Source organism: Ipomoea nil, unplaced genomic scaffold (assembly GCF_001879475.1).
Source record: "Ipomoea nil cultivar Tokyo-kokei standard unplaced genomic scaffold, Asagao_1.1 scaffold2957, whole genome shotgun sequence".
NCBI classification, from domain to species: Eukaryota; Viridiplantae; Streptophyta; class Magnoliopsida; order Solanales; family Convolvulaceae; genus Ipomoea; species Ipomoea nil.
In genome coordinates this window covers 222211-249764 of record NW_017619385.1, presented here as the reverse complement: position 1 = coordinate 249764, position 27554 = coordinate 222211, and the positions used below count along the sequence as shown (strand labels likewise).

Here is a 27554-nt window from a genome sequence, read left to right as displayed (position 1 = left end):
ATAAGAGAGAGAAAAGTAATTTTATTTTTGTTGCTTTCTGTATAATTATAATTTTTTGTTTTTCTGAAGGACTACTTTGCATGACATCCACAAAACTTGACAACGTGTCATTGAGGCCACTTAGCCCATTCTGGAAATCTCATCTTTCTTTGTCCATATCTATCGCCTTGGATAAGAATATCTATTCCCCTTAGCACAATACTACCTCTCAAACTACAGTAAAATATTTTTTACTCCGTATAAGAAAATTCTTTAGAATTTATTTTATACATTAAATTTCCAGCTTACGCTAAACTAATCATAGAGCTGTGGATAAAGTAAATTACAAATTGTCATGTATGTATACTAGTTCTGTGCACAATGAATCTTCTTCATTTATCAAAATAAGAGGGAATAAGGGTCAAATAGGCCACTCAACTGCACACCAAAGTGCAATTAGACCATCGAAGTCAAAAAAATGCAATTGAGTCCTTAAACAACACAAATTAATGCAATTAGGTCTAAAATGACCTGTTGACCTGTTGTGGAGGTTTTGGATTTTAAAATAATTTTAAATAAAATAATTAATTAAAAAAAAAAAAAAAAAAAACAGCACGGCCGGAGACGAACCGTCTCCGGCCGTTTTTTTTTTAAATTAATTATTTTATTTAAAATTATTTTAAAAATTATTTTTTAAATTCACAACCGCCACGTCAGCAAAGTTTAAGTTAAACAGGTCATTTTGGACCTAATTGCATTAATTTGCGTTGTTTAGGGATCCAATTGCATTTTTTTTTAGTTCGATGGCCTAATTGCACTTTGGTGTGCAGTTGAGTGGCCTATTTGACCCTTATTCCAAATAAGAGTTAGGGGGTGTTTGGTAAGTAACTGTTAGCTCCGTTAACTATTTGGGTTGGTGAGTTTGACTAGTTGATAATATTAACTTATTGTAGAAAGATGTTTGGTAAATTAGTTATCAGATGATAGCTAATTATATACAAAATAACTTTATCAAAAACTTATTGAAAAAACTACTTTGAGCAGCTTTTTGAATTTTAGTGTTTTGAAGTAATAAACTGTTACAAAAAGCTAATTAATCAAACACTCGTATTGATTGTTTAACCATGTCAGATAGTTAATAGTGGTCAAATAAGTCAAAATTGACCGATTGCAGGGACGGAGGCAGTATGGGGGCAGTGGGGGCAGCTGCCCCCACTCCCCCCACACCACCCCTTTATATATATGTATGTATATATCGACATATATAACATTAAATGTTATATAAAATCTATATTTGTGTTATAATTACTAATAGTTAGAATAGCTTAGTTGGTCGAACTTCAAATTTAATATTAAAAAATATATTATCATAGGTCCAAATCGCATAAAAGACACTTTATCTTTACTTATTTATTTTATCTCTTTCATTAATTCCCAAGATAAATATTTTTTTGCCTACTTAAATATTTTTTAGCCTACTTGTATGAATCATATTTTGTCATAAATATTTTTACATTTTCACCCCACTCAAGTATATTTTTGGCTCCGACTCTAATTATCATTTAATCTATCAAAAACATTCTATTGTAATTTATAAAATATTTTGTATTTTAATCTTATTATGACTACTTGATATTTTTGTAATTGATATTTCTAATGTCATTTAAATTTCGCCCCACTCCAATATTTTTATAGCTTCGTCCCTGACCGATAGACTAACTATTTCACCAAATAGGGCCTTAATTCGTGTATTCTACCTTTCAATTATTACTCTTTTTTTAAAAAAAATTATATTGTTTTAATTTTAATTAATTTTGATACCTTATTTTCAAAAATAAAAAATAAAAATTGACATTAATTTTTGGGATAATATGAAAATTTCACAAATTTAACATTCTAATGATGTTGAACAACTATTAATTTTTTTTTTTTAAAAAAAAAAAACATAATTAGCGACATAATATAGCAAAAAATCAGTTTTGGCATACAAATATCCGACATCAACAAGTTCTTTTGTTTTGTATGTGTATGCTACTTTTATTCTATCCTTTCGTACCCAAATTTGTTCGATTTTAGGGTTCCTGTTGTAATATTATTTGTGATTATTCATTTCATAATAGTGAGCTTGAATGTTACCAAGCTAGGTGCAATAACACCACTTGATATTTCATCGTGTAAAGCCATGAATATGTTGTTGCTTGTGCTATTGTAACATTCTTCTTGTGCTAAATCCAATACCAATTTTGTCTCCTTGATGTTTAGTAGCGTCCAGAATTTGTTCAAGAGTTTCAGTAACTGATCGAATTCATCATTTTTACATCTCTCTTCAATTGTTCTATTTCTTTTAACAATTATAGCTCTTTTTCTTAGAGTTTCATAAGTTCCAACTGCATCTCCTTTTACTAAGTTTGTTCTCGTTCCTATTCACTTTAGAGGGCTCAATTGGTTTGAATTAGATCCATATCCACCCTTATGAGTTCTTCCCACTTGGCTTGAAGTTTTGTGTAGACTTCGAAGAACTTCTACATGTTTCATTCGGGATTGAGTTGATCATCTATTTCACTGTTATTGATTAATCAAGTGAAAATTAGAAAATTGTTGCTCATTATGTCATCATCACTTTTTTGTGTCATTACTAGTGGAGATATATGTTTTATTCTTCCTTCTCAAGTAGGTAGGGCACTTAGGTTGTATATGTCTGTGACCTTTAATTTGCTAGTGGAGATATATGTTTTATTCTTCCTTCTCAAGTAGGTAGGGCACTTAGGTTGTATATGTCTGTGACCTTTAATTTGTGTTTGAAACATTGCACTCCTTTTAGATTGGAGATTTTTTTCGTCTGTTGGAGTTTGTATCTTGTGGATGTCTTTGAATGTTAGAGTTGGGGTTTCTGTGGGAGTTGGAAGTGTTGTTTCTATTTTTGAACCGATTGAATTTTATAACAACATGGCTAAAATTTTTGGTTAGCATGACTATGGATTCCTCCATGTTCTCAATTCATCATTCAGTGTATGAGTTCGGTTCTTCCTTGGTTTTAAACGCTACATACTCCTTTTGTAGTAGTCTTTTTGTTTTGAAACATGTCTAGTTCATAGGTCTGAAAATTACGTATGAGGTCGTTTAATTTGTAGGTATTTAATTAAATTTTTACTTTCTTGTATTACAGTGACCTTCATCATAAATCTTTCGGTTAGGGACTAGAGTATCTTCTTCACTAGCTTTGGCTCAGGGGTAGGTTCACCAAGGTTGTAGGCAGCTCCTACAATATACAATATCCTTGCATTGAATTAATTACGTGATGTTTTCTTCTTATTCCATTCATAAGTTTTTGAATTACGTTTGAACCATTTGGAGCTTAGATTGTTAAACTAGAGTGTTTCCTTCGTGATGATCAAAGAGAATTTTTCATGTGGCTTTTGCTAGATGAGTTTTTCTTCTCCTATCCAAAGTTTCTATTGAAGGAAACCCATGATTTATGCCCGCTGAGTGATCCTGCTAATAACTTCCCATGATGTATGCCCCGTTGAGTGATCCTGCTAGTAAAACGCCAAATTCTTTTAGCAGTACAAGGATCTCCTCCTTGTACTCTCTCTAGCAATGAAATGGACTATCCTAAAACTTGGATATCTGGAATGACAGAACTTTCAAAGACTAGCTACCGTGATTTTTGCTTTGTCCTCCTTTTATAAATATTATGTGTTGTTCCTTTTTCTACTTAGATTTGTAATAGTCTTAGTCTTTATTCTTTGATTGTAAGTTTTATTTTGATTTTGTTTTTTTTTTTTTCAAACAATTTAAGCAATTTAAGTCAACAATTTTCCTATGGTCGAAATAAGTGACACAGTTCGGTTTCGATTCCGAACTGACAGTTCACGATTCCATAAATTAGCAAACTAGAACTGACAATTCTGATTCGAATCGTTTTTTTATTATTTTGTTTTCTATTTTAAAAATAGCTCAAAATTTACTTTTTAATTCTGAATTTTTTAAAAATAATTATGTTAAATGTTTAAATTTTAAAATTAGACTAAAAAATAAAAATAATTTTAGACTTGCACAAGATTAAAATGCTTACGTATCTTATTGATGCCCAATGTTCATATAGTTCTCTTACCTTTTTTCTTCAAATTGGAACCAAACCCGTTTGAGTTCTAGTTCAATTCCTATAATATGTACACAGTTTGAACCGAACCGTGGTCATCTATCCTAACTCGATTGTAACAACCATGATAGGAAGGACCGAGAAAGTTGCAAGAATGTAGAAAAGTAAACAAAAAAAGCACATGAGGAATTTTTATGAGTTTCCCCTTCTCCCAAATCTTCTAATTGCCAATATCAAGCCTATTTATTCTCTTTATTTGCAACAATTGCTATTTAAATACAGAATTCAGCAACGCTAACAAAAGCTAAATAATAACAACAATCCTAACAGCTGAATCCTTCCTTGTTTGAACCCTTCAAGCTACATTATTTCCCCGTCTTCTGTAAGTTCTACCAAGAAACGTATCATAAACATGTATCTCGAGCAAATGATCGCAGCAACAACCAGAGTGCCAGATTTTACAGCTTTGGTCGTACCATCTTCGCTTCAGGCCTGCAATACGCAAAATACATTGACAAGTGCAAAGAGCTCCATCCGCTTAAGAAGCGAATTGAAAATGCAGACAATGAGAGTACATAATGCCTAAAAACAGAACTTCAGGCCAAAGTTGATAGGATCTTTTCATTTACAACACTCCCTATAATTATGGGTCATTTCACTTTGTCCTTGTGTAACTGGCGTTAGAGGCATGCTTAGAATTGCAAAAAAATCAGTATGGGTTTGGTCAGGATAATGGAGTTCTCTATTTTGTTATGTGTAATCTATCGTTATCGTTGATAAGAACACGGGAGTTTCTGCAAGTTCTGGCCAACAATTTTTACATCACCAATGACTTATGCGTGAATTTTTAACTCTAGAATTGTAATTGTATTAAGAAACCAATGCATTGTACACTAATGGCCTAATGGGGGAAAAAACTTACATGAGCTCTACAACAAGCGCTGATGCTCCTCCTCCTCCATTGCAAACTCCGGCAGCCCCAACTTTTCCATTCTTTGCCCTCAGCACCTGAAAAATATTACGAGTTATATTGAGAAGCAGCACGGGTGCTATAAGTCAACTAATTTATCAACTGTCTCCGTATAGTAAATTTACAGATTCTTGTCTTTACGACTTTCCCATTCAAACTGCTGTTGTCTTTTCGGGTTGTTTTTCAAAAAATGAGATCAGGCCAACTACTATGTAGTGTGATGGCACCTCTGTTATCATTCCAAATGGGTGGTCACAAGATAGAACCCCGGTGGTGGGGGCATTGATTCTTCGGGCTGAAAAAGATTTAGAAAGTATAGAACAGATACTACCTTGTAAAGAATCATAAGCAGTGTTGCAAAAATCCCACCTAGGCACCGATTAATCAGCGTCTAGGCACTAGGCGCTGGCCGGCCGCTTAGCGTATCAACATAATCGGTGGTTTAGGCGGCTGGCCGCCTAGGCGCCGATCGCCTAGGCCGCCTAGTCGGCCGATTAGCTATTGTTCCATTCTGTTTTAAATGGGTTATTTCACTCAAAACGATATCGTTTTGAGCGAAATAACCCTAAATTATTCAAACTCTAGATGTTTTTTACGTTAATATTTAATATTTTAGTATTAACTATTAAAGTATTAAATAGTTTATAATTTTCAAGTCTTAAAAAATTAAAAAATTTTAAACAAATTTTTTTAAAAAATAAAAATAAAATAATAAATACACGGGCGCCTAGGAGCCCTAGGTGCTAGGCGTCCCCCGAGTGCCAGAGGAGCGCCCCCTAGTGATTTTTTCAACCATAATCACAAGTATCTCAAAAACAAAAAATGAGGTCAGGAAATATCAAGACTAATTGCAAAGGTAAGCAGGAAAAGAACACGAATATTCCAGGATTAGTAGACAGACAATTAATAACGCCAATACATACCCCTAACAACGTTACCACGATCCTAGCCCCACTGCAGCCCAGGGGATGTCCCAAAGACACAGCTCCTCCATGTACATTCAGTTTTCCCTGTAATAAAGAACCAAGAAAAAGAAGGATCATAATTGGAAGGACCATTCTAAAAGTAGAAGAAATTTGTAATTTGAAGATGATCAAGGGGTAAAGAGTTGAGGGCAGTCTTAAGACTCACAGGATCAAGATTGAGCAGTCTTCGGTTGGCAAGGGCGACAACCTGCAAAGATGGGCATGATGGAAATCTCAAAAAAATAAAAAAAATTAAAACAAGATACTAATAACAATGATGGGTTAGACATTGATCCTTACAGAAAAAGCCTCATTTATTTCGTAATAATCTACATCAGAAGTCTCCAAACCAGAGTTTTTAATTGCTTTTGGTATCGCAAGTGCCGGAGCAGTTGGAAATAACTCGGGTGCCTGTCCCAGTTTGATACCGTCAAAACATAGTACAGTACATCGGCTTTTGAGTCTTAGAAAGACAATTATAAACAACGTTCATAAACAACCTGAGCAGCATCTGCATATCCTCTGATCTTCGCAATTACTCGCAACCCAAGTTTAAGCGCCGTTTCCCCACTTACCAGCACCAGTGCAGCAGCTCCATCACTATTAAAGATAAGAGAAGAGCAACAGCCAAAATAAAATAAATGACCACTTCTCAACAATGAAAAATGTGCACAATTTTAAAGCAAAAAGTGTTTGAAAAAGTTGACAATATGTGAAGAAAGACAGGACCAAGCAGATCAGAGGCACAGAAAAATCGGAGGTAATGACAAGGAATAGAATTCTCCACACAGATTGGCAATAGATGTGTTAAGACAAAGGAGGTGGACCAATCAGCTCTTCGGTCTTTCAGATTTTAGGAGTCTTGTCAAATCCAGGATACTAGCTTATCTCTGGAATTTTACAGCTTTGTGTGTCCTTTGCCTCAGGGATCTTCCAGATCTTAAGAGAGAAGTCCAACAATCCAACATACTAGCCTACTTCTAAGGTTCATTGAATTTTGTGCCAAATCCATCAAATCTCCTCCTCTGGGTGAAGTTCACCATTTTTAAAGACTAAAAGCAGATTTCACTAGCAGCCAGTGCCAAAGTGCAAACCTTTCTTTCTCAAATCTAGCGTAGGATCTATATGCTCTTACTACCATGTGCAAATAAAGAATGCTCAAAAAAAAGTGCAATTAGGTCACTGAACTGTCCAAAATTATGCAATTCGACCAAATTTGACTTGTTCCTCAGGTCATCGTCTACGTCTCCGGCATAGAGACAAAGCGTTTTATGTCTCCGGCCTGGAGACAAAGACAGGGAGGGGGGTGGGGTTTTCCTTTTTTTGTTTTTTATTTTTAATTTTATTTTGTTTAAAATTATTAAAATACATTAAAAAATTATATTTTTTTTATAGGAAAACCGCCATGTCGATGACCTGAGGAACAGGTCGAATTACATAATTTTGGACAGTTCAAGGACCTAATTGCACTTCTTTTTTTGAGTTGGATGGCTCAATTGCACTTTTGTCAGTTTGTGTGTAGTTTGGTAGCTAATTTGAACATTTTTCCATAAAGAATTGTATTGAAAGACCAATAGAGAGCATATATATATAAAATAAAGCACCATCCTAATGTAAACCTTACTAATCTATAATAAGGCAAATAATGTTTTTAGAAGAATTCTGGTCCCGTAGGAGATCTTCCCGAAACTCATATGATTCCAACATGCACTAGTAAACTTAACATGCAAAGCCAGATGATAGGAAACAGAAAAGTAGACATATCTGTGAAGAGAGAGAGAGAGAGAGAGAGAGAGAGAACCTTATGATAGAAGCATTGCCGGCAGTGACAGTACCTCCTTCTTTAAAACTAGGTCTAAGCTTTCTCAATTTAGCGGCATCAAACTAGCAAGAGGAAAGTGAAGCAAAGACTTCAATATGCATATCATAAAAACTCAAAGTTCAATGGATCACTGAAACAATATCAATTTTAGAAATTGGAGTGCAATATCTACTATGCAATTGGCAACTGTCATTACTAATGAAGCACTCAAAAGTATAAACACTAGAATACCAGATTTATTTAAAAAGAATAACAATCCCATTTAACTGAGCAATTTATGTTGCATCCAAAAGCATGAACGAGGATAGATACATAGATAAGATAAGAAATAAAGAAATTTTGAAAAATAAAAGCTCCATTTTGAATAAAGCTGACAAGAAAGAAAAAAATCCATATGTTAATTTCCTTGCCCATCAATTATATACTAATATACCTGTCTTAAACCATCATCTTTGTCAACAATACTAGGTGTCTTCCCTCTACCACCAGAAATTTCAACCTGCGTGTAAAACAAAAATTCATAGAAGTAAAATATGAATACACTTTCATACAAAATGTTTTTAAAACCGGAACCATAAAGAGCACAAGCTTGAGATCTCACCGGAACTATTTCCCATCCAAATGCACCATTGCTTTGTGCAGCAATTCCTCGCTCAAAGCTTTGAATAGAATAAGAATCCTACAAAATAATAATCCCAAAAATGAAGCCTGAAAGGTTACCGCAAATCCATGTCCAAGATGTTATTGTTGAAAAATAAAGAGTTAGGTTTATCTATAGGGTTGTGTCTGTTTATGAATAGGTGTTAGTTTTGGGTAGTTACTTACAGTTATGTGTTTGTATATATATATATGTACTATGTTTCTTTATTAGAAACACAGATAATACTAATATATTTTTAGTCTTATATACATTTTCTATTCTTTGATTCTTCATCATTGCTTCTGCCTAACTGGCGGGTGGTGTTATTCTCCACCCGCCAGGCCATTCCATCTTCCAAATTCAACAGTTATTATTGTTGTGGTAACTAGTAAAATTTATAACAACAGTCCCAGAGATATATTCCAGCTTTCTGTCATCAGTTTTTCACTTGTATTGCAAATATCCAAGTAAGTAGGGTCTTGTATTGTTGATCCAATGATCCAAACACGAATATTATGGGCTACTTCCCAACAGATAACGCAATTGTAAGGTTTTCTATGAAAGCAAAAGGAGTTTGTATTACACCCAAAAGAGAAAGCAAAACAATATGAATGATCACAGAGAACTATTCCTTCTTTCATAGGTTAAGTAACATCAATAGCATGCTAATACATGGTTCATAGATTAACTGAAAACATTAAATTTAGAACACAAAGGTGAATTTAGACAGACGGGACTTATTGGGAGATGATGAAAGTTCAGAATAAGAAATACTACCTGCTCTTCCCTTGTGAAACTATACTGATCAGCACACAGTTCGGCACATAACCCCATCCCGAAATCATTGTAAACATCCCATAGTCCATCCTTAATCATGCCATCAATAATAGTATCATGTCCTAACCGAGACCCTTTTCTGTAATGAAAACAAAAATGTTTATGACTTTGGTTTTCTTCTATCATAAAACAAACAGCCTTATTCCTTTGTTTAACAAAATTATCCATGTTTCTCCCATAGAGATTATCCATGTAACTAGCACGGAGTTAAATGATTGATCAGAAGACTAACCTAGATTGTGCTAAATATTTCGGTGCATTAGACATGCTTTCCATCCCGCCAGCCACCACAACATCATTGACACCCGATGTAATGCTAAGTGCAGCAATCATTATTGCTGAGATAAACGAAAGCATGTTAGATCACTACAATTAAAGACACCAATATTTGAGTAGAGAGAACCAACCTTTCAATCCCGACGAGCATACTTTGTTAATAGTCGTGCAAACAACAGAATTAGGTATTCCAGCACCTAAAGCAGCCTGCCTAGCAGGGGCTTGACCTAAATTTGCACTGAGAACATTTCCAAAGAAAACCTCTTGAACAAGTGACGGATCAACATTTGCCCTTTCAAGAGCACCTAGAACAAAGTAGAGATTTGAAAAGGGTAAATGTATGAACAGATACTAACAAGGGAACAATAAGAATAAAACGCGATCTTACTCTTGATAGCTATAGAACCAAGCTTTGTAGCAGATAAAGATGAGAGGGAACCAAGGAAGCCCCCCATTGGTGTTCGAGCAACACCAACAATGCATACATCTGGAATTCGACATTTAGAACTTTTGTGTTAAAATTTCGATCTTTTCAATCAGTGAATTCATAAGCAAAGACACCCTCCCGTAAAACTATTTCCTAAACTAAAGGGTGAGTAAATTCACAATCGAGTGACCTTCCAATGAGAACCCCTTCCCCGTGAGAACCTGCGAACTTGTACATGAATGCACACAATCTAATATTCCAGGCACACAACGCACACAATCTAACTGGAGTATAATTTCTGTGCATTTTTGTAGTAGATTGCGTGCATCCATGTTGATTCTCACGTTATCACCTAAGGGTGGTTCTCATTTAATCATAAATCATTGATCAAAACTGTACTGAAACAATTCATTGGTCAGGAACTTGAAAGGAACGTTGTAAAGGGTCATGAGATTCAACAAAGAAAATTTTAAAACCTCGAGGCTTAATCGAATCGCCTGCTCTTGATGCCATGAAGTACACCAAATTATCTGAAGGAAGCAACAATAAAAATCTTAAGATAATAACCAAATAGAAAACAGATATACAAGCATAACCCAAAGGGCATGGAATTCGATATAATTAATATCCAAAGCAGAAAGAAACAAGTCCCCCAAAAACTTAATACACCACAATGATTCAAGAAATAGGTTGCTAGTCCAGAAAACGAATAAAGGGTTGTTTAGCTCCATCAAGAAAGTATAAGCAATGCAACAACGAAGAGAAAGTTTTATTAGCAACCCAGAGTTTTCAAATACCTCAATCTTGAATAATACAGAGCTGAAATCTCCAATTCAATGGAATCAGATTTGGGTCCTTCGCGTTTCTGATGAATTAAATAGAATCAGATAAGTGTCCCGTTTGAATTCGCTTAAACGACAGGCAGGCTTAAAAATAGATGAAAGAATGGATTAGTGAACGAATCATTACTTCTATAGCTCTATAGACTATAATTGCGATAAATCTTTTGAGTAATTCTAAATCTACTCTCCTTTTTTACTTCCAGATGAAGTGTCGTGCTCTAATTGATTAAAAAAAATGTTTTTATTCATTAATTTATTTTTTACCCAATAAAAATTATATATTTATATATATGACATGAATTATAATCTATGAGAATACATTTATGGTTTTCCTAAGAGCATCCTTATCCATCGTACATTTTGGATAAGTTTTTGAAGAGAATAAGTTTATGTGAAGGAGAGAGAAGAAACTTGGTAATCCAAGTTTTTGTCAACTTGTAAGTCTCACTAAAAAAAAGAATAAAAGCACCGTCTCGCGTGGGAGACAAATCTTGTAAGTTGTACCCAGGGCGCGTCAAACTTTTTTTTCTAATTTTTAATTTTATTTTTTCTATCATATTCTGTTTCCTAATTATACCTGCAAAAATTTTTAAAAACTATAATTATGAGAGATACTTTAAATCTTTAATTTAAGAGCATCCTTATCAGTTGAGGTTATTTCTCAGTTATTTGTGGGTCCCAGCATCCACCTCATCCTCTATCATCTCATTCAATTACAAAAAACCCTTCTCCACATCAATTTTGAGTTATTTCTCAGTTTTTTATGCACCCACCATTTAACTCACTATATTTTAATTATTTCTCTTACTTATTGGGACCACAAATATACCATACTTTGCATAAGAAATATTTTTGAAATAACTCCTTCGCACATCAGCTATTAACTTTGAGTGGAGAGAATTCATGTAAAAATAACTCCTAAATAACTACTAGTGTGGATGCTCTAACAAAATTGACAAATTTCTCAAAAAAAAAAACAAAATTGACAAATTACGTCAGCATGGGGAACCCCGCCTAGACACTCCGTACTCCGTGTCCATTTAAGTACAAATGTAGAATTTGTCCCAAATTCTCGTGTCCTATGGCAAATTTACGATAGCTATATCATTTCAAGACGTGTTGTTCATTAGGTAGGGAATTTCAACTTTTTCACGTAATTAAAAAATAAAAATAAAAATTGTGGATAAGACTCAAAAGTACACAAGTTGTTCATTACGTAGGAAATTCCAACTTTTTCACCTAATTAAAAAATGAAAAAATTGTGGATAAGACTCAATAGTACATGTGAAATTATATTACTCCGCATAACGTTTTGGTTCAGGATTATTATACACGAATCGTATTTAGTATATTAATATTTTTTAGAGTTAATACCCAAAATGATCCTCCGACTATTAGCTAATACACAATTTTGTCTCGAAAAATTAAAAGTACTTAATTTAGTCCTCTAACTTTTAAATCAAACCCAATGTGGTCCTTCGTTACAATTATCGTTTATTCACCGTTATTTTGAGGGCAAAGAAGTCTATTTACTTGGTCCAAACTAAGTTTCTTCCTCTGGTCAACGTCGATGGAGGCCCTCTCTTCGTTTGACTTATACCCGGCGTGCAGAGGAGTCTGGTAATGGAACAGACGGTGGCGGCTTCCTGTTCGTCTGAGTTATTTCCAAATCGTCAGCCCTCTAGTGAGACAATAGCTACGGCCACTGGCGATGCTTCGTCTCGTGGTCTCGGATTGCGAACGGCTGGGGGTTCGCATGGGGGAGGGACACCGGTGAGGGCTGGATCTGCCGGAGTGGTCTTCCTCTTCCTCTCTCTCTCTCTCTCTCTCCCTACAACACTTAGAATTCCTCTCCACTCTCTTGACAAGACACTTAATAAAAGAGGCTTCCTTAAGCCAATTTCTACACACACAATATAACATTGAAGCAATTTAGACTATCAAATGGCAATGTGTTCCTCTAATCATCAGAAAAGAGAAATTCAATCTATCTGAAGAAAGAAGGAAAAAAAATCACAGTTTCGACATGCATCACTGCGACTCGCTGCAGCATCTCTCCGTCTCAACACATGCAGCAGCAGATCATCGAAGTTTAGTGGAGGCTGCCTTCGTCGATATGTTGCCTTCGCCCTAAAATAAAAATAAAAGGGAGAAATCTGCTCCACCGCTTATTTTCTTCTCTGACTCCCTCTCTCTTCAAGAGATCTAAGCTTGTTAATGTGGTTTCAGGTCTGAAGCTTCACGGGCCAGTGACACAAAACTCCGTCACCAATTTTCAGTTTTCCTTTCCTCCCTCAAAATTTTCAAAAATGGGGAAACATAATTGAACTTAGAGTAGGGAAAGGAAAAAAAAAAAAAATTGCTGGAGAAGCTATGGGATGACGTTATGGCCAAAATCTCCTCCCTAGGTCAAAAGAAATTGCTAAGCTTTCACTGTTATAAGAGTAAAAAACTACTTGCTGCTTCTAAATTTCTATCCAGATACATGCAAATTATTATAAATGTTCAGTGGCCAGCGCCGGTTCTCTGAACTGAGGAGTTGTTTTAATGGGGAAAGACGGTGACGAGATGAGGGGTGAGTTAGAGGAGAGGCAAATTAACGAGGAGTACGAGATTTAATTTGGAAGAAGAATACTCTGTTTCTCTATGATGATCTGGTTATCACCTCACGCGCTTGAGTGGCTTGTGCTTACTGTCGAATGGCTTCCCGACCTGGAACGGTGGGAAGAGCCACCTGGGAAGGATTACTCAGTCCAGAAGGTTATTCTAGGGACCCACACTTCCGAGAACAAGGCGAATGACCTCATGCTCGCCAAAGAAATGTGATTTATCAACTAAAATAACGTTTATGCCCTTCAAAATAACAGTGGATAGATGACAATTCTAACGGAGGATCACATTGGGTACCGTTTGAAAACTAAGAGGACTAAATCGAGTACGTTTAATTTTTCGGGACAAAATCGAGTATTAGCTAATAGTCGGAGGACTATTTTGGGTATTAACTCTATTTTTTAATTAAATACATGTTTATATAATTTGTATTACATTTGGTCCTATCATCTAACTTCCTAGTTAACTATTGCCTGAATTTCAACGAGAAAAATAATATGTTCAAATTGAAATGGTATTTTAATATTTAGAAGTGTGATTTTTTTTTCCTCTTTCATTTATTTGTTCCGGTTCTTCCTCCCCCTTTCTTCTATTTCTATGCGTTAACCCAAAAAGAAAATCTCAATGAAGCTTCAATCGATTCTACCTAACAAGTCAGATTTGGTCATTGTCCAACCCAAATTCCAAGCAAAAGGTGAGCGAAATTGTCCATTCAAAAATCACTAATGTCAATTTTATCATCTTCTTATAGCCATTGGAGCTATTATGAATTTGGTGAATGTATTCCAGTAAAACATTGTTATTGTGGCCAAAAAGTCAAGCTGCGCACTTCATGGACAAACAATAACCTAGGTCGAAAGTTTTGGCAGTGCCCAAATAATGGGGTAAGAAATTCTTAATTAATATTTTTTTTAATTATAAATGAATTATGTAATGTGATTTGTAACTTAATTCGCAGGACAATGGAGGTTGTGGATATATGGAGTGGTTTGATCCTCCAATATGTAAGAGGGCAAATAAAATATAATTATCCCAGAATTACTAAAATGATTAAACTAACAATAAGAAGAAATTAGTAGACTTGAGATGAATTGAAGCTTAAATATGGGGAGGCAAGAGTTGACAATGAAGCTCATTGGAAGTTTAAGTGCAGTAAAAGCCTATATCTAGTTTTAGTAATAGTTGTGTAAGGTATTGTGTTGTTTAAAATTTCAAAAAAAAAAATATGGTGAAGTCAGTTTGATGCAATTAATGTAATCGAAATGTTTGTAGTTTTAGCTTTTGTTGTTTCAAGTTTGCAGTTAATGAACTTTTGTATCCATTTAGTATTATCAAATTTATGAACTTTTCTATCAATTTTGTATCCATTTGGAAGTTTCAAGTTTGCACTTATACAATATTGTTATCCATTTGCTTATTGACATTATTCTGACATTTTGCTTAAAAATTTTGTCAATATTTTGCTTAATGATTTTTGAATGCACCTACATGGATAATTTCATAATACTATCAATATTTTGACTAAGCAGAATCGTTACATTGTTGTTGGGCATCGATCGGGTTGGCGAGTTCAGTCCTCGCTAAATTCGAGACGTGGAGCTATGACTTATCACCAATTGATTTAAGTAGAATATGACAATTAGATAATCAAAAACTCTGTAGTTAAATGTGCTTAACTTATGACTTACAGCAGTCACAAGATATGTGACCAACTAAGAAGTCAGCATAGTGCAACGCTGAGATCCAACATTATTATCCATTTGGAATGCACAATTTGACAATATATTTTGGATCACAATACTGTCAAGATTACACTATCAAGATTATCCATATTAAAACAAAATGTATCCATTCCCTATCTAACCAAAACACTGTCAACATCTAAAAAAAAAAAATGCAATGAAAAATATCTTAACCATCAACTAGTCTACAACATTAACTAGTAGGCCTATTTTCAATCTATGTTGATTGGATCTTCATTGTTCCCATGAAAAAACAGAATTCAATTGACATCTTGATCTAGTCCAATGTTTTTTCACAACCTTCTTTTTTGGTTCTCCAAACATTCCAAAGTCAACAGCATCCTGTGTCAAAATATCTGCTTCCACCAAAACACCATCCTGTCCTTCCATATGTTCACTTTCTAAAGCATTTGCAATGTACACTAAATTATGAATAAAAAAGAAAATGATCAAAACAAGTTAGTTAATACTCACTAACTGGTATCTGAATAACATCAACTAATTCTAGATTCTGCATCTCACCATTTGTGTTCTAAACATGGACTACAACTTTATTAATGATAGCCTGGATTTCTTCACTTAATACATGACATGCGATTCATTTCCTACATTTTTCATTGGTTTAATTTTTGTAACAAAACAAAAGAAATAAAATGTCAAATTAATTAGGTGGGTTCTGCAAATTTTGAACATTGAATATTGAATAAACAAATAAATTACCTGTTTATGTAGCTTAGGTCATGGTTTCCTACATTTAGCACAATGTAACTTGATATGTGTCCTAGCGACTTTCTCTTTATCTTTTGAAAACTCATCCATGTCACTTAAAGGCCATTATATTCTTCAAGGGCTGCCATTGACTTTATTAAACTTGCATATATCTCTTCTTTTTTTTTTTTTTTTTTTTTTTGTACCTGCATATATCTTGAGATAGGTGTTTGTTCTATAGCATGGATGCACATAATCAAAACTTGGTCTCTTGCCATGTTTCAACCAGATGGCAGACAATGCATGCTTACAGGGAATTCCAATCAAATCCCATAGTCGTCTGCAACTGCAACTTCTTACAATTTAATTTGTAGAGTGCGGTGGATGGAAAGAAATGTGAGGAAGTTGAAGCTTTCATGGGATGTTGTCTTCAAGGATGGCACATGAGAGTGAGTAAAGTGTGGCTAACAGGCTAAGCACAAGGGTAGAGAGGCATCAAGAAGCTAGGTCTCAAGACTATCAAGAAAATCATCAAGTAAAAGGGAAAGCAAGTAAGCAAGCAAGTAAAAATCAAGGGGAATGGAGGGGAAATAGATCAAGCTCTCCTTGTTCAGATGCAATGAAGAGTCTTAAGTAGAAAGTGGTGCAATGCATTGAATCGTGATCTTTGGAAGACATTTTACCCAATGTTAAGACAATCACGGTCAACCACTAAATTCTAAAAATTAAAGAGTTTCTAACTACTCCTTCCCAATTATTATAACACTCCCCCTCTAGTGCGGCATAAATATTGACCATACCCAACTTGTTACAAATACACTCCACTCCGTCCCTACTATGCCCCTTCATTTACAGATCTGCTAGCTAATCACCACTTCTGACATACATTGTAGAGAGTAACTCTTGTTGAATCTTGTTCCGCACAAAGTGACAATCCACCTCAATATGTTTAGTTCACTCATGAAAAATAGGATTGTTTGAAATGTATATAGCAGCTTGATTATCACACCACAACTTCACCGGTATATATATAGGGATGTCAATCTTAGCCCGAACCCGATTAGCTAGCCTGATAAAACCAAAATTGACGGGTCGATAGCTCGAAAGGGCTAGTCAGATAAGCCCGAAATCGATAAGCCTGATGGTTCGATAGGTCTAGCTCGATAACCCAAACTACTGAGAGTTATTCTTTATTATAGAAGTGATGTGTAACATATCATACATGGAGTTTATAGGTAAGTTCACCTTTAGTATTTTTATCACATTTTTAAATAAATTTTTAATAAATAAATTACAAAATAATTTATTGTTATAATAAATTAATAATAAATAATGAAAAATTAAAAACTTACTGTAAATATTATATTATAGTGTAAGTATATTAGTTATTTTTAGTTGAAATTTAAAAATGGAGGTTTAAATTAATTAAATAATGTATACGTTTATATTTATTAGTGTAACTATATTATTTTACATATTAATATTTTCAGGTGAGATTTGACCTGCAATTTGACTAGAGTGACCAAAATTGATAAAAATTGAATAGTTAAAGTACAAAATTAACAAATTTAAAAATCTTGGATTGCAATTAATAAGACCCCAATAGTCATAGGACCAAAATTTATATATATATATATATATATATATATATATATATATATATATATATATATATATATATATATATATATATATATGCCCATCCAAATATCCAATAGCCAAATGCCATATATTGAAATACAAAATAGAAGCTTGCATGGGCAGCTCTTGGTCACAAGGGTGAAGTTCGGGAATAATGAGCTGGGATCAAGTCTCACCAACAAAGGTTTAGTCTTTGCGTTTAGCTGAAATTTATATTCTCCTAACAGGGCGTTTGGTTGAAGGTTATTTTTCCCTTCCCACCTAATTCCAAAGGCCACAAAATTCCTTTGTTTGGTTGAAAGGAATTGCAATTTCCCCATTTTTATGGAATTAAAATCCCATGTCCCCCTGTGATTTTAATTCCTGAGATTTTAGGGAGAAAAAAAGATAGTGATGAGTCAAAATTATCTCTTCTTTTTTAACATAAAATTAATGTCTAACAACATCGATGAACATTTTTGATTTTATACTACTTATTCCCTTTCAATTCCCATGTATACCAAACATTGGAATTGAAATTCCTAGTAATTCTATTCATGTAAACCAAACACTGGAATTTAAATTCCCACTTTATTCCCAGTAATTCATCTCCTATGGAATTGCAATTCCTTTCCCACGTAATTCCCTATCTCCAACAAACGCCCTATAAATGCGCTATCGGGTCGGAACGTGAAGGCCTTGGATTGGAGATTTCACCTTTTGAGAACAATGAAATACAAAATAGAAAACAAAAAAAAAAAAAAACAAAAAACAAAAAAAAAAAAAAAACAAAAACAAAAACAAAAAACAAAAACATAGCCCTAAATCCCATAATCCCAGAATTTCTACCATTCATAAATCATTCCCTAATCGACAGTTCTCCGGTCTGCTTTTCAAGTCTCCGATCTCTTTGCTCGACGGTTCTCCGGTTTTGCGCGGCGCACGGCGGTTCTCTGGTTTTGCCCGACGCAGTGACGCAAGACGCCACGACGGTCCTCCGGCCTACAGCTCGCCCCAGACGTCCCTCAGCCAATCACTATAAGGTAATTTTTTATTTTTTTTACATATTAAAATCAGAAGGAATTTCATACATTATATGCTGCCATTGCTTTAATTTTTCATTAATATTTGAAATTTTCTTGTGTTTGGATAATGTGTTATCTTAAATTTTAAGAAAAAATGTCAAATTAACCCCTAAGTAGATCGGATAGTACAATTGAGTCCCTTAATTTTAAAAAAAAAAAAGTCTCATTTAAATATCTTAAATCTGTAAAATTGTTCAATTAAATTTAAAGTGACTTGTTTAATAGGTTAAATTTTACACATGGTTTGACACATGTCTTTATAAAATATATTTTTTTATTTTTAATTTTTTATAAATTTTATTTATTTATTAAAATATATATTATATATAAAAATTAAAAATAAAACTAAAAACACAGCCACCGGCTGTCCAAATCTCCCATGAGGCCATGACTCTCAAATGCTCAACGGGCACTGGTTGCGTCTGCGCTATCTTCGCCAATCGGCCATAGAAGCTCTCACAAATCGAATGAAATAATGCAACCAATAAATATACATTTTCAAGCTCTTTCTTACAAGCATCATCGCACAATCAATGCGAGCACTTTCCCGTTGGAGAAGCAGAGGTGTTGAAGCCATCAGTCGGACAGCCACGGCTGTTCGTGAAATACTAGCTGTCCTCGCTACTTTTTTTTTTTTTTAATTTTAATTTTTTTTAATTTTTATATATAATACTAGTATTTTTTTATGCACGATGCGCAAAAAATAGGTGCCCAATATTAATACATTATATTAAAATTTTAAATTTATTTAGATTTTAGATATTTAAATTATTCTAAATAATAATAATAATAATGTAAATCATTTTTATAAATTTGATATTTATTTATGTAATAATTAACATATAACTCAAATATTTAATGTGTATATATTATTATTAATGAAGAACATAAGAAAATATACGGTGGATGCATGTGCATGGTAACAATAGTGGAAAAGATAACGGAAGTTATAACGTTAGGAGTATGTTTGTCCAAAATATTTTAATGTACAACCTTTATAGCATAATGTACAAAAAAAAACTTAACGGAAAAAACACACATAAATTATGGGTACAACTTTCATTTACACTTATTATGTTTTTAGATATTAGATATATTTTAATAAATAAATAAATAAAATTTATTAAAAAACAAAAATAAAAAATATTTTAAAAATACGCGTGTCAACCATGTGAAGATTTAGCCTGTTAAACAAGTCACTTTGGACTTTTGAATAATTTTATAGGTTTAGGAGATCTGAATGAATTTTTTTTTTTTAGTCATGGAATCCAACTGCATTATCCGGTCGACTTAGGGAGCCAATTCGACACGTTTTCTTAAATTTTATGTTATTTTTGTACAGTATGTTTCAAATATTTTGACAATGTGTTTGAAATATTGTATGTAGAGTTTTGTATAGTTTATTCGAAATATTTATTGCACATTTGAGTTTTTCTATTAATTGTTGAATAATTTTTTAATCTTTTGATTTTTGGGTCGATCATAGCATATAAGTCGATTAGTTTGGTCGGTTATGAAGGTAAAAAATTTCAATAGGTTTTTTGATCGGTCAGTTTTGTAATTGACAGATTATTTGCTCATCCCTATTTGACACTTGTGTCTTTTTTTTTTTTTTTTTTTTTTTTTTTTTTTTTTTTTTAAGTTTGAAATAAAATATTATTATAAATGTAATTTGGTTATTATTTATTTTTAATTTGCATATGTTCCTTGTTATTTTTATTTAGGTCTCCCACTTTGTAATTTACCATTTTATGGCAAATTATATCATGGACCATGATCCACTTTGTACAATGGATCATAGTTCATTATTATAATACTGTATTACTGTAGATTAATTTAAAAGTATCATTAATTATGGTTCATTATTATAATACTATAGATTCATTATAATAATATCGTAGGTTCATTAAGATGACATCAATTTGTATATTGTCATGTACACATATTATTCTTTATTTATTTTATTATAAATAAAATCAATGTTACAAAATGTATTATTAAATATCTTATTGAGATCTTTTAAGTTATGATCATATTAATATTTTTTGAAACTTAGTTGTTTATTGATGGACATAAATATTGATGAAATGAACTTTCTACACTGTGAAAATGAACCTCCAATATTATCATAATGAAACTATTTTAGATTTATCAATATTTTATTATGATGTAGTTGCATTGTTACTGTAAAGATAAACATTCAATATTGTAAAAATGAACTACTAATATTGTGAAAATAAACCTCCAATGTTTCATTAATGAATCTATTTAGGATCTATCATTATAATTTAGTTGCATTACAATTATGAAAATTAACAGTGATATTTTGAAAATGAACTTGTAGTATTGTAAAAATAAACCTGTTGTGTTTGCTTAATGAACTTATTTCAGTATAATGATGTATTTGCATTAGTATTGTAAAAATGATCTCACAGTATTTTGAAAATGAACTAGCAATATTTTGAAAATGACTTAATATTAATTGTATGTTAATTTAAAATATTAAAATAAGAATATCAAGGAATAAGGGTCAAATAGGCCGCTGAACTGCACACCAAAATGCAATTAGGCCATCGAACTCAAAAACAATGCAATTGAGTCCCTGAACAACACAAAATCATGCAATTAGGTCCAAAATGACATATTTACCTGAAATGCCGGTTACCAATTTTAAAAATAATTTTCAAATATATTTTTAAATAAAATAATTAATTAAAAAAAAAAACTAGAACTGCCGGAGACGATTCTTCGTCTCCATGCCGGAGACGAAGAGCTTCGTCTCCATGGCCAGAGACGAACCTTCGTCTCCATGGCTGGAGACGAAGCTCTTCGTCTCCATGGCTGGAGACGAAGCTCTTCGTCTCCGGCAGTTCTAAATTTTTTTTCTTTTTAAAATTATTTTATTTAAAATTATATATAATTTATTTTTAAAATCGTTAACCGCCACGTCAGCATAATTTCAGGTCAACAGGTCATTTTAGACCTAATTGCATGATTTTGTGTTATTTAGGGACTCAATTGCACTGTTTTTGAGTTCGATGGCCTAATTGCACTTTAGTGTGTAGTTCGGTGGCATATTTAATCCTTATTCCAAATATCAATATGCATGTCATTAAAAAGATCTTAATTTTGTTATAAATATTTCAATTAGTGGCCATTAATCTTGAGACTCTTCATTTGCCTTCTACTTAATATCTTGTTTATGATAAGTATGTGAAAGGTTGTAATGGTCCCTATAAATTGAGGGTGAAGGCTTAATGAAAAGATAGTCTTATGAAATTGTGTTCTATACATTGTGTTCTTCATCTCCCTTTTACTTATCTATTCTATATACTCATATACATACAATCACGAAGCAGTACCGTGCAAACATCACGCGAGAACTGAGCTAGTTGATAGGCCAAATTACAACACGTTATCAGCACGAGTCTCTATTGTAATCTCCGGTGAACGGTACTATTGGTTCATTTTCCCGTGTATTTTTGTTTTTTTTTTTAATCATATGCCATTGTTTATATATAAATATTATGTGTATATATGGCTATGAGTTTGGTTTGGAACCTTCAATTATTGTTTCTATAAAATGAGTGATTATTCTTCTGGTTTGTTAACAACTTTTGAGTGATGAACCCCTCATCAAGACATTGTTAAGAATTTGGGTAAATACATGAATTTGTAAATACATATTATTTTTATTTATTCTCTCAATTCTTGTATATGAGTTAGGCTCTATATGAACCACGAATGCATGGTGCTTTGAGATGGTAAATACATGTAGTTATATGCCAAATTGTATGTATATGTATCCATGTATGTTCTATGACTATGGATATCGAATGCATAATCGGTCCTTATTATATGTTTGCATCGGATTGCTGTGTTTGTATTAGAATGCTAAGAAGCATGTATGCATATTTATGTAAAAGATGTTTCTTCATCCATTGCTTGAACATGTATTCAAAATATTGATTTTTTTTCCAAGTTGTCATATTGCTTCCTAAAGTTGCATCAAATGATGATCTTGTAGATCATGCCTTTCATAGAAAATTGTGAATGATTTTTAATTAAGATTGTTAAAGTTTATTTTGTGGAAGCTTAAGAGTGAGTAAGACTTTAAAGTTTAATTGATGACTTGGGAGCATCAATTCGGTGTATTGGAGAATGAAACACCACTCGTTGCCTGTAGCGCGAGTTGATGCTATAAAACGAGTCGATGCTTGCTGCATCAATTCGGTGTTTTCGCACCGATTCGTGCCTTGTTGCTTGTAGCACGAGTTGATGATATAAACACGAGTCGATGCTTGTTGCATCAATTTGGTGTTTGCCTCACCAATTCGTGTTGCACCATTTCGGTTTTTGTGTATATTCGAAAGATCAATTTGTTTTCTGATTTTATCTTTTGACTTCTTCTCAGAAAGTTCATTTTGCATCTAGAAGATGTTAAATTCCTTATTTTTCTATAAACATGTGATATTATGAATGTATATGAGAACATATGATATATGTTTTGTAGATTACGTATTCAATTGTCAAATGTGAATTTATTGAACCCCCACTTATGAATGAAGCAATTGTTGGGTTCTAGATATTGAAATTTATTTGGCATCCAAAGAATTGAGCCAAGCTTTTGTTGCTAAGTCACAGAGCACCGATGTCCAGAAGGCACAAGCTCTCATTTTCATATGTCACCACTTGAACCACGATCTTAAAAATGAGTATCTGATTGAAAAAGAACCCCTTGAATTAATGGAAGTCCCTGAAGGACTATTCCGACCAAAAGTCATCAAATATTCTTCCCCAAGACACATTTTGACTAGTTTAATCTCATGTTTAATTTTGAGATTATAATGTAAGTCAGTGATTAACTATAATTCAGCTATGCACAAAATAGTCTCGCAACTGAAACTCTAAACAAGAAGTTTCAGATAAATATTTAATTGGAAAGACATTGCCAACTTTTCATGCGAGTAATTTGTACTCCAGCAGTAGTACAACACAAAATTATGAGCAGTATCCTAAGCTGATTTTAGCACTCCTTGTGGCTAAGAAACATAAATAGTTGTTGACGAAGAATCAAAATGCATGCCTGGTTGGGTTTGCACAGGTGCCTGAAGCACATCATATTACCTAGTTGAGTAACGTTATAAGGGGGAGTGGTCGAGATTATAACCAGTGTGGTATGAGTTTCGAGCTCAAAATAAGAAACAAAGTGATCAAGATATTCAAGGACGACCAAACTTATCGAGGCAAAATCTTAGCCAGAAGCATGTTTGCTAACAATGTGGGTCTGAAGGGCATTGATCCCTACGTGCCGCACACCAAAGCATTTGGTCATCAGAGAATAAACCTCATCTTGATGATTCTAGCTAATTTGCCTGAAGCAAATATTGCGAATTAAATGATGAGGTATTGATGAAGAAATGATTGGTGTCATGATAATAGCTAATTTCCCTGAAGCAAATATTGCGATAAATGATGATAATGAAATGATGAGGTATTGATGAAGAAAAGATTGGTGTCATGATAATGTTTTGAACAATGCATGAAAATATATTCATGGCCAAAAAAAGTTAGTTCATGCCTGAAGCATGAAGTATCCGAGTAGTTAGCTCATGCTTGAAGCATCTGAGAAGTTAGCTTATGCTTGAAGCATCCGAGAAGTTAGTTTATGCCTGAAGCATCCGAAAAGTTAATTCATGACCGCAATATTTGAAAAGTTAAGTTATTTTTGGACGCAAATTATTATGAGGGCAAAGTGATTTACTTTGCTGATTTTACTACTCGGATTAACTATTCGAAATTTACTATTCAGGAAGTTTACTTCTCATAGTTACTTCTCTTAATTTGCATGCTTATTTACTCAAATTTATTCTTATGCATGCAATCATGACTCTCGTATGCAATTGACTGGTTGCTAATTCAAAGTTGAATTGTTATTTGATCTACATATCCTATACCAATTCCGGAAGGATTGCTATTATCAAGAAATTATGATAATCATCTTTTGACTAAATTTAAGATGTCAAAATGTCGAATTCCTCTCCAAGTATGGCTTAGTGCAATTCTGTGTTATTTAAGGGGTGATGTACTATACCCTTTTATAAGAATGATCCTTGACTTATGTCATACATGATATGACTGATTTAGATGTTATTATTTTGAAAGATAAAAACAAATGATATCATATCAGTTTGCCCGAAGCAAACGAGGGAATGAATTATATCATATCAGTTTGCCCGAAGCAAATGAGGGAGCGAATTATATCATGTGAATTTGCACGAAGCAAACCAGTGAATGAAACTAATGGAAAGTTGAGGATAAAGATTTTTGAGAGATCTTGAAGATCTATTTTATTTGACAAGCTTCACAGCTTCCCTACGATTGTCGTGTACCCTTATAATATCATTTGATATGTATGCTTTCATATCTGATTATATATTTTCTTGTTGGGGACATCAGTTTTATTTTCTATTGTGGTTATCGCAATCTAACCTACTGCATATCATAATTATTCCCCCCTAGAACCTAGTACGTGGTATAAAACCAAGATTTCCCATCTGCGTTTTATTCACAGTGTGCAGTCTTTTTCCTATATCACCACCATAGCGTACCTTTGTGGGCATGTATATGTTGATTATAAACCTCCGTCTGTTATTTAAATCCTTAGAGCCCATGATAAGATATCAATATATAAATTAGGTACGCTGACTGCACACTTTATGAAGATCATTTCACGGCATTAGGGGGAGATAAGAGCTCAAATTTTATAGAATGCCGGGAAATTCTATGAATGATTGATCTTCAATATTTGAATCCACGTACTAGGTAGACTGAACTAGAAGTCAGAAGAAGTAAACTGAACTGGAAGTTCAGAAGATAATTAATCTGCCAATATATATATTGACCATAAAAAGAGTGACTAGGTCCTATATATCTTCCCCAACTTGGACCATATGTATATGCCAATGCTCCTTGACGCCAGAAGCGTAGAGACATGTTGGTATAATCCGCGGAAAGCTAAAACTAGTAGAAAATGGAATCACTCTTGAAATCGCTTAAAGAAGTATGTCCTGCAGATATTCGTCCAGAAGACATTAGTCCGGAAGGCGAAAAATCCCAGTAAAATTATAGGTGCACCCAAAATCATAATACTGGGGATGCGGAACGACCAGATAAAAATATCTTTGGGAAATGACTAGAGTCTGGTTGAATTAGAAATTGCCATTATTTTATATATATATGAGAGAAATTTATGAAAAATGTTATAGTTGTCGACAACACAATTGCCTTATAAATTGCTCTTAGTATATGAGAATCTGGATCCAGTGCTAGGCACCAGTAGTGTCTTGATTTTTTAATGTATAAAAGAGCAATTAAGGCATGTATAGCTCAGCTCGCTAAAACTGTATTCTCTTTATAACACGTACACCATTTAATGTTAACCCTGTAGGTTACAAATGGGTGTTTGTACGAAAGAGAAATACAAACAATATGGTGGTATGATATAAAGCGAGACTGGTAGCTTAAGGGTTTACGCAGAGACCCTGATTTGATTTTGATCAAATATTCTATCCCACAACATATGGCATTACGTTCCGCAAATTAACATTATTGGCAGTGAATTATAAATTTAAATATGCAGTTGATGAACGTCATGACCGCAAACTTATAGGTCATTAGACGCTAATATTTATTTGCAAATCCCTGATGGATTGAACACTTCTGAAATAAGGAAAGTGAAAATCGCAACGTGTACCATTAAACTACCAAGTCTTTGTATGACTTGAATATTATTGACTGAGTATTTTCCTCCCGAAGAAGGAATATGCGAATAATATGTACCATTATGTGTTCGTTAACGAATTGCTAATGGAGTTATTTATTTATCACCTCAGATCAGCCGATATTGATGTTTTAAATATCAATGAAACACATAGAGAGCTTGGTGATATCAGCTCATGCCGAAAGATGGAGTTTTGAAATTGATACTGCTAATTCTACGTAAGCAATATAGAATATCACGAGACCAATTAAAGCAAGTAAAATCTTTATTGATCACGGTAAAGGCCCTAAGTACAATCTACTTGGTTGCTCTGAGTACCGACTGACTGCGGTCGGGATTCTCTAACAACAACCTATCGATCGTTTAAAAGTCCCTTACGCTGTAGCTACTGTGGGTATTTATAGCCGCTATGCCGGGGACAGGATTCCAGCCGTTCGGCATGTCCTCCACGTAGCCACCACGTGTCATCCTCCCGGGTGCCCTGCCTGTCGATGTAAAGAGCCGCCACGTGTCCTTCGTCAGCTCTTTCGCCAAAGGGCTACCGCTCGGTGGTCGACACCGTCGCTCGGACAACTCCGGTCGGTCAACGACCGGGTTCTTCTCGTGGAGCCCGACCTGTTACCTGCAAAGACAAGGAGAAAGAGACAAAAGGCTCCTCGGTCGTGGTGAAGCTATGTCGGTCAGGATATTCCCTATCAAGAGCCCCCCAGCCCGGGCCTTTTTGATCAGTCGGGAAAAAACGGGACGGGATGAAGAAGCCCAACCGTCAGCCACCAAGCCGACCTGCCAGCTGTCATTCCCTCCTACGCCACGTGTCGGCCTCTGCCGGCCTCGGCGATCCCATCCGTCGCCTCGGATTCAGCGCGGGTCATGTCAGGCAAGTTGGCTCATTTCCCGCCTAAATGCCCTCCTATAAATAGGCCCTTGAGGCCCTCATTTGAACTTTCCTCACTCTTTTGCTTCAGTCGGTATCCTCTAAGAATCCCGAGCAGAGCATCTCAGCAAGGCGATCGAGCAACAAATTTCAAGCTTTCTCTCGCAAAGTTCCTTCATCCGGTAAGCTCTTCCCTCCTTCTCTTTACTTCACGCTTTCAACTATAGGTAGAACTGCTAGGTCAACTAACTGTCCCGGACGACTCAAGTCCT

At 34.1% G+C, this 27554-nt stretch overlaps 1 protein-coding gene and 1 long non-coding RNA gene across 3 annotated transcripts; one reads left to right on the top strand and one right to left on the bottom strand.

Annotated features, from left to right (window-relative positions):
- Positions 1-4240: 4240 nt before the first annotated feature.
- Positions 4241-10974, bottom strand: LOC109162810 (acetyl-CoA acetyltransferase, cytosolic 1-like). Of its 2 annotated transcripts, XM_019311503.1 has the most exons (16): positions 10816-10974; positions 10495-10548; positions 9980-10078; positions 9723-9896; positions 9548-9653; positions 9256-9394; positions 8440-8517; positions 8272-8337; positions 7818-7900; positions 6517-6616; positions 6317-6427; positions 6183-6224; positions 5975-6061; positions 5004-5089; positions 4529-4573; positions 4241-4496 (listed from the first exon to the last, which is right to left on the bottom strand). In XM_019311503.1, the coding sequence occupies exons 2-15, from the start codon at positions 10529-10531 to the stop codon at positions 4540-4542; spliced, it is 1242 nt and encodes a 413-aa protein (XP_019167048.1). In that variant the 5' UTR covers positions 10532-10548; positions 10816-10974; the 3' UTR covers positions 4241-4496; positions 4529-4539. The 2 variants fall into 2 exon arrangements, with proteins under 2 accessions (XP_019167048.1, XP_019167047.1); XM_019311502.1 differs by having other exon boundaries at positions 4241-4573.
- Positions 10975-14317: 3343 nt separating this feature from the next.
- Positions 14318-14753, top strand: LOC109162811. Its single transcript, XR_002051160.1, has 2 exons — positions 14318-14354; positions 14429-14753. It is a non-coding gene; the product is annotated as an uncharacterized LOC109162811 (long non-coding RNA).
- The last annotated feature ends 12801 nt before the right edge of the window (positions 14754-27554 follow it).

What these genes read in the sequence shown, in the direction of transcription:
- LOC109162810 (XM_019311502.1), bottom strand. Translation starts at nt 10,531, where the DNA reads ATGGCATCAAGAGCAGGCGATTCGATTAAGCCTCGAG. An exon ending in AAGATGATGGTTTAAGACAG is followed by an intron (nt 7,901 to 8,271) that starts GTATATTAGTAT and finishes TCCTCTTGCTAG; the next exon opens with TTTGATGCCGCTAAATTGAG. An exon ending in GGCAATGCTTCTATCATAAG is followed by an intron (nt 6,617 to 7,817) that starts GTTCTCTCTCTC and finishes TATCTTTAATAG; the next exon opens with TGATGGAGCTGCTGCACTGG.